Source organism: Atta colombica, unplaced genomic scaffold (assembly GCF_001594045.1).
Source record: "Atta colombica isolate Treedump-2 unplaced genomic scaffold, Acol1.0 scaffold268, whole genome shotgun sequence".
Taxonomy (NCBI): domain Eukaryota; kingdom Metazoa; phylum Arthropoda; class Insecta; order Hymenoptera; family Formicidae; genus Atta; species Atta colombica.
The window spans coordinates 48,423-56,975 of record NW_017259368.1 but is presented as its reverse complement, the minus strand read 5'-3'; the positions used below and the strand labels follow the sequence as shown (position 1 = coordinate 56,975).

At 26.2% G+C, this 8,553-nt stretch overlaps 1 protein-coding gene across 1 annotated transcript in view; it reads right to left on the bottom strand.

The window, feature by feature from the left end:
* Positions 1-887: 887 nt before the first annotated feature.
* LOC108689308 (UDP-glucuronosyltransferase 2B15-like) overlaps positions 888-8,553 on the bottom strand; it is a gene marked incomplete at its 3' end in the record, with an annotated part of 10,028 nt that continues 2,362 nt past the window's right edge. The window contains 10 exon segments of the mRNA XM_018196036.1: positions 888-1,093; positions 1,096-1,127; positions 2,136-2,352; positions 3,442-3,664; positions 4,104-4,207; positions 4,210-4,510; positions 4,684-4,860; positions 5,069-5,387; positions 7,040-7,114; positions 8,139-8,232. Coding sequence (XP_018051525.1) covers positions 888-1,093; positions 1,096-1,127; positions 2,136-2,352; positions 3,442-3,664; positions 4,104-4,207; positions 4,210-4,510; positions 4,684-4,860; positions 5,069-5,077 — 1,269 coding nt within the window.

Sequence of the window (8,553 nt, the reverse complement as noted above, 5' to 3'; positions counted from 1 at the left end):
TATATATATATATATTAAGAGTTTAACGTGTAATTTAAAGATATTTTATTACAATTAATACAAAAAATAAATTTATTTAAATATAAAAATTACAAACAATGTATATATTATGTGATATGACAGTATCTATTTCATTCATGAAAATAATGCACAATGTTTATTATAGGCATATATTTTTTGAGTTCTATTTCTCTACTAAAAAAAAGATAAATAGAATTTTGACATCATTTTTACATTTACCAAAAATCTGTATATATTCTGTTAGTGTCAAGTAAAAAAAGAAATGAAAAAATAACGACTGGTTATTTTTTAGTAAAAAGAACGGTAACGAGTATTTTTATGAGGTAACATTGTCAATCCTGGTTATATCTCTCAATTCCCATAATTAACTCAATGATTGAACCTAATTTATGGCATAAGAATACAAAAAATAAGTTTAAATATCGTACTGAAAAAAATGGATTTTTCAATCATTTATCGGATAATAACAAGCAAATACTCTTGGAAAGTGCAGATAAGGAGAAGGAGAAGTAGTTATTGCTCATTACTTATTCTTATTAAGTACATTACTTAATAAGATTGATTACGAACAAAATGATATTCACAAAATGCATAATCTTTGTATAGAAAGCACCCATGGAAGTCTTAAGAATATTATTACATTTTTATATTTGTACATTAATTTTACTTTTTTGGAATAACATTAATATTAATTAATAATAATGCAATAATATTATAGTAAGATTAACATTAATTGAAGTAAGTATAATATAGATATATGTAGTGTCTGTTGATATTTACCAATAACTCTCTTTCTTTCTCATTCTCTTTCAAGCTTGTTTCCTTTTATGTAATTTATTGTTAAATGTGGTATATATCTGATAATAAAACTTAATAAATACTTTTATTATTAAGAATATACTTAACAATATTATAGTAAAATTAAACAATAAAAATGCATAAACGTCAATTAGATTTTGTTCCATCCAGCTTTGATATCTAAGTGGAGTTGCTAAAGTTCTATTTGGATGTCGGACTGCATATTCAATGCCCCAAATAGCTAAATCTAACGGTGGTATTGGTCGATCTCGGATTCACTAGATAATTGTTTCATGTTTCTTGTATGTCTGCAACAAATATGTATTACTATTAATATAATCTTACGTTCGTATAGATTACATTTTAAATTCCGTATGAGCATATCTAACTTTTTAAATGTTTTTTTCATTGCTTATAATTTTTACAATTAACTTAATTCTTTTAATTTTTTTACTAATAAAAGTACTTCAAAAGTATAGCAAGGTGACATCAAATGATATCTTTAATGTCAATGGATATGTTCAGCAGAAAAACTAATCAAAAAGCGATCATTAATTTTTTAATGTCTTATATTACACTCAGATCCAGCAAAAAACAAGCTGAAACAAGAATCAATCATATTAAAGAATTGCCGAACTAATCTCTTTCTACCGAACGCAGCCAATATAACGTTATTAAAACGTCATTTTGTTACTTGGGACATCACGCTTAATGAAAGCAAATCACGATGTAAAATTTTACTCTAAAAAAGATGAGTCGGTTGCCAATTACAACCAAATAATTTCATACTCTAATCTTGCGAAATACATTGGCATGACACTTGATCTAAATTTCGTTAGAAGAAGCTTACAAAGAGAGGAAGCAGAATAACATGCAAAAATATTTAATATAATTTCATCATTTCAATTCTATTGCTCGTTGGCCGAGCGTGGCCGACTTCTCTCATATGCCTGTGTGTGTGGTAGCACGCACGCTGGTAGTACAGAATCATATGTATATCTGACGTTTCGATGGAACAATATTCGTTTTTATGAAAGTTATAAGCAATTGAATTAGGTCGAATATGCTACACTTAAGTACATTGTTCCCATAATGTGGTATTAAAAGATTAATTAAAAGTAAAAATGAGGATAATAAAATATATAAATAGAAAAGCAAGATTTATAATCAGTTTTTACAAGAGTGTTTAAATCAATTATAGTATTATACTATCTTATATTAATTTAAACATTACTTCGAATATTATATATTATTTGATTATATTAATTTACTATATATAATAATTATGGTATTAAAACGTAATAGAAATTTGATACCTTTCATCGTAAAGTATTTCTTCGACTACATGTAATACAGTCTGCGTGGACAATGTTTTAACATCCAAGTATATTCCAACACCCTTAGCTACTAATTTTTGTGCATTGAAATTTTGGTCTATATAGAAAGGCATTACAATCATTGGTACTTTCCAAATGGCTTCCTGTGTACTGAGAAGACCACTATGAGTCCAAATTGCTCTGACATTCTTATGAGCTGCATATAAAAATTTATTATAATAAAAATCTCAATTGTTATAATGAATCATTCATATAAACATTTTATTAATTATATTAATTAGTTATATTAATAAACAACGCAGTTTTTAATCTAATTTTGAAATCTAAAAATCATTTTTAGAAAAACCAGTTTCTATTTAAAAATGCTAACCAGTTATTGTAAAAAAATAATAAAATATAATCAAATACTCCAAAATTAAGATTATCTACAGATATCAACAAAAAACTGTTAAAAAAAAAAGCATTCAAATATTATTGTAGAGATAATAAGATACGTAAATCTAATGCAAAAATCTCCCTAGTAAACGAGAACGAATTGACATCGATTGAAATGGATTCAAATTTTCAGGGATATGCTTCTGAGAACGTTAAAATGAGATTTTTTTTTATTGCAATGCATTTTTATTCATTTATAAGCATATGAATAAAGTACATTTCTATGTCTCTTAATCTAAAAATAATATAATTTTTCTATGTCTTGTGAGAATATTTTTTAATTCGAAATAGGAAATGCAATTTTTTAATTCAATCATATCCAAATAAATGGAAGAATGAATCATATGCTACTGAAATATGCATTCAAATAGATATAAATAGATTATTAAATTTCAATCCATTTTAATCCATTCTTACTTACTCGGTTATTATGTTATACCATATTTATTATAAAAATAAAATTTTACTATAACTAATTATCCAAGAGCTATTTAAAATTAAAATATTCATATATTTTCGCGTTATATACGAATGTTTTTGTTACAAATGTACTGCAAAACTATATTGAAACACTAAAACGATGATTGAAATAACAATTCGCATCGCGGTAATATATAAAAATTAATGGTCTCAATTATAAATTATATTCTATGCTATTTTTTAAAATAATATCACAAAAAAAGTTTTTACAATTTTATAGACATTTTATGGTAATTGTGAATAAAGATAGGTTAAATGAACTTAATTAAAAAGAATTCACGTGTTAATAAAAGAAAAAAATGTCTAATCATGGAGAAAATATATATTGGTTATCACGTTTTTTTTATATTTTTTAAGAATTACATCGTACATAAAACTTCGCTTTGCGGCATCCATTTTACAATCATCAGATTGTCTGGTATTTCAAATGGTACTTCAATATCTAGCTTCCATAATATTCGTTGTTCTAATTTCGATAGAGCCAATGAAACAATCTTAATTTTGTCTAATCCGATAAATTTCCATCTCACATTTGTTCCTAACGATACTATGATAACTCCATTTTTTGCTCCATCAAGGAATGCGCGTATATCCTGTGAAATAATGGTTAACTAATATTTTGATAATAACTGCAATGTGTTATGTTACAGTTATAATATTGAAGAGAAATTACAATTAACAAGAACATTATATGTAACTTTGTATATTTACTAAGAATCGTTCTTCGAATGTTCGAAAAAATTCGAAAGTAAATACTATAAATAATAATTTGATGAGATCATCTCATTAAATTTCTTCAGTATATATAATTTTTTGCTAATATGTATTTTTTGCAATTTTTACAGTTTTAAACTAAGAAGAAAAATAAATGCATGTAAAACATTTACTTGCAGCTAGTCTTCAGTTAATCTACTTGTCGACCGATTAAACATGTTGTTTCTTACCTATGAATCCAAAAAAATACATTCGATTACTCGAATATAGACAAGCTATTTCGTTTGATGTAAATATAATATATACAATTTCTCTTACCTCGGGATATGTTACGACTATTTCGCCATCAATCGGTTTTATGGCCTGAACATTCAGTCCTGCAATCTCCAAAATATTCGGAGACAATGGAATTCCATGCTCGAATGACTATTGAGTAGTACAATATCAATACCGTTTTTTTCTACTTCATGTAATGGTCTAATTGCGTGGCCTACGTATTTCTCAGCAAGCCGTTGCATAATAGGCAAGAAATAGTAATGTCGTATGAAATCATCAACAGTAAAACATACAGTATTCCATGTTCTCTGCCATAAACCTATAGGTTTCGCAACAGGTAAATATGCATAAGGACCAATAGTTGGATAATTTGGACCTCCGGTAATATCTTTGAGCCAAGGTGCAGGACTATACGGAATATATCCTACTATGGGTTTATCTTTAACATTCTAAAAAATAATATCCATAGAGTGACAATGGAAATAGCTAAATCTAATTGTTGTAATAAATAGATAAAATAAATTAAGCACTAATATTTAAGAAATTGCTTTATCCTTATCTCCCACAATCCGAATAAACACTCATTTAATGTAATATCCTATAATATAATATCAAACTCAACAGTATTGATCATTTCCAAAAGCTTTTTCGCTGCTTTTGTTTTTACAATTATGTCACATGCATGAATTCCCCATTGGTATACAGAATACATCATATAAAATGTGCTATACTGTTCCCATTCAACCGGATTGTAATCCGCTTCAGATTCTTCCATTACTTTCATCAAACCATCGAATACCTGAAAATAATAAGTATTCTTTACTGTTAATGAAAAAAATATATAGAAATGAAACTATATATATTGGGAGCTCAGTTAATGATTTGAGATACGTTCAAAATAAAATAATATTTTAAAACAGAAAGATTACATTCTTTCGAATTTGTTTCACAAATTTAAAATAATCAATTTTTATTCAAAACGTTTCAAGTTCCATAACATTACTTACATCGTACATCAAATTCTGCGGTTTATCTTTGATCTTAATCTCTGTGTGCTACGTGTACATGATGGCCTTTGCGAAGCAATCCTTTCATCAAATTTATCGTCCAGACATGATGGCTAAGTGATGGAAGGATCTATTAATAAAATTGACTCGAATGATTTCGATGTTGTCACAAGGCCGATTAAAATACAATACAAATACACAAGGAGCATCAAAATGAAGCAACTCGACATTGTTGTGGTAAACTTGAAAGTCTTCTATATCTTTAAATCAAATCTCAAGATTAAATGCCTCAGTATATTTATTTCCTCTTGTCTTCATTCTACGATCAGATAGATTTTATCATATTAATTATCTCTCTTTATGTAATGGCACAGTATACAGCTCATCTCTCCTGATTTTAAGTTAGCCAAAATGAAGTGCGCATACGTGAAATAAATAAGTTGCTCCGGCTCTTTTCCTCCTTTCCTCTCTCTCTCTCTCTCTCTCTCTCTCTCTCTCTCTCTCTCTCTCTTCCTCTCTCTATTTAAACGAGCGTCAATGTTCCACTTAAACATTTGTCTTTCAAGCATACTTGGTTTAGAATAGAAATGTAGAGGGAAGTATTGTCCATTGATAAAATGTTGTGTGAGAAATCTCTAGAGATTAGGCTAATTTTTCTGAAAAAGTGATAAAGTGAAAAAGTGAACAATAGTAACATAGAAAACGGAGCAAGAAAGATTTCTTTTTATTTATTGTATTTTAAACTAATTTTTTGAATACATATTCGTATGTTTATATATTCGTATGTGTATATAAATTTCTTTTATAACAACTTCTCATAATGACAACAGCTTTTCATAGATATATAATTAAATAATCTTTTTATACAAATATACATTTTTAAGTTAATTTAACATTTTTCCTATATTTTTCTATATTTTTTTCAATATATTTACAATTTATTTTTATAACTTTTCATAAAGTTTAAATTATTTCATTTCAATATTATGTTTATTCATGTCGCATGCTGTAATATGCTCCAATATTTTCCTACAATAGCACTTATTCATTTCAATGAATTCGTTGGATTGCGATGCGAATCAATCTAGTGAGTTTTGGGAAGAAGTTTGACAGAGTGAGAAAAGGATGGGAAAAGAAAAAAATTCAGATGGCAATGCTAATTTACTTATTTCACGCATGCACACTTCATTTTAGCAACACTAACATTACAGATTTCAATAGATAGTTGCGCTACTGTATATATTGCGATAATGGACTAACAATATAATATCATTATTTTATTATATTATATTTATTATTTATTATATTGTAATATCATTGTAATTTTCTGGATAATTTATACGATAATACATAAAAAAATCAAAAAAAGAGTTACATAAGTAAACTATTAATAATGTATATATAATGTATATATTAGGTGTGGGAAAAAGTTCGTGGCGTTTTTCCCGTTAAATGTAACGGGAAATACACCTAATATGTATATGGCTAGTATTTAATTCCCTACTATTATAAATTATTATTGACTTTGATTGAATTGATACATTTCATTTACATTAAAATGCATGTAAACAATTATTCGATGCAATGTTGAGTAGGTAACATATATCGATAATTATTAATTCTATGATGTTGCTTTATTGGTATTTAACAATAATTAAACAACATACTCAAAATGCTCAAAAATGCATAGTTTTCAAATTATCGAAACTTAATGAAAAATCATCAGATAAAAAAATCACTGACAAAAAATAAAAAAAAATATTAAAGTATCACTTTAATATTTTTTTTTACTTTTTTACTTTTTTTTACTTTTTTATCTTTAAACACGATATGAATACACAACTAGAAATAAAGAATATCACGCACGCAATGCATGCATCCAGATTCGATTCTCGTTCAAGATAATATTTTTTGCAATAAAATTATTTATAGTTTTAAGTTGCTTAAGAATTATTATAAAGATATACTTACGAGCATCATTATTATTAAATTGCATGTCAATTTAATTTATTACTGCTCTAGATTTGTTAGAAGTGCGTTTCAAGTCTGAAAATAAATTCGGTGCGCAGTTTGAAGGATTGTGGTGTATATATACATGGAATTATTTCAGTATCAAAGATCCAAGTTTGGCCATTTAGCCTTTATTTCTTAAAAACTAAAAATCATTTTCGAGCTTGAAACTTGTATTTTAATACTTTTGTCTATTTTTCCAAAAAATTTTTACTGTTCAGTATCTTTAAATAGCACATTATTTTTGATTCTTCAAAATTACATACATTTAGTTTGCAATTCGATACAACATTTTTCTAAAAAATTTAATGCTTTTACAAAAAAATACAAATTTTATCTGCAAAATATTTTTTTTAATTTTCTTACAATTTTCCTTAACCGATCAATTACTAGACTTTAAAATTAATTATGCTTTTCTTACAATCAAATTTTAAAAATCGGCGAAAAATCACAAAAAGTATTTGGAAGCTCGAAATTTGTATTTTAATATGCTTTTGACTATTTATAAATTTAATTCTGCAGAATTGAGGAGATAAAAGAATTTTTACAATTTGTTGTTTTTACGATTTGTTGCCGAATGTTGTTCAATGTTGGTAATAAGAAATGCAGATTTAGCTTCAAAAGTTGCGTAATTTGGTTAAGAAAAATTTTTTTTAAGAAAATTTTTAAAGGCTGTTTTGTAGTTAAAACATTGTAAATTTAATACTTTTATAAAAGTATTAAATTAAAAAAAAAATTTTGTATTGTGCTGCAGACTGCAGAAATATTAATCCTGCTCTACAATTGCGTAAACCTAGTTGTAATTGTAAGAATTAGCCAATTACACTGAATATGAGGAGAATATCCGACTGTGGGAATAAATTGTTACAACTACGACTACTTATAAATTACACAATTATAGGTCAGACTCAAAAAGTTTCAAGTTCTAAAAGCTTTTTTATTTTTTTTTCATCATTTTTTTTATCAATGATAATTCTTCACCAACTTTGGTGATCCAAAAATTGTAAATTTTGAGTATTTTAAAAGTATTTTCTATGTTGAGTAGTATATAATGACATACCTGATTTTTCGTTTCCAATTCTTTTTAAAAATACATGTGCTTAGTTAGTACATTATGTTTCTTAATATTCAGTGTTTCGATTGAAAAAAGAATTCTTTACAATATATTCATTTTCATATCAGTTACAAGAAATCGTATTGAATTGAATAAAACATATCAAAAATATGTTATTATTATAGTCCGCACCGGCACCGAAGGATTAACATGCAAATAAAATTGTATTAATAATGTATATATGATGTACAAAATTAACAACTAAATTGTGTGTAACAAAACTAAATTGCGTGTAATTATCATAGATATCCATAAATATCTATGATATCTACATCATACAATAGATATCTATGATCATTAAATTTGCAATAAATATTAAGGCCCAAAGAAAGCATTTTTGTATTTTTTAATTTTTAATTTC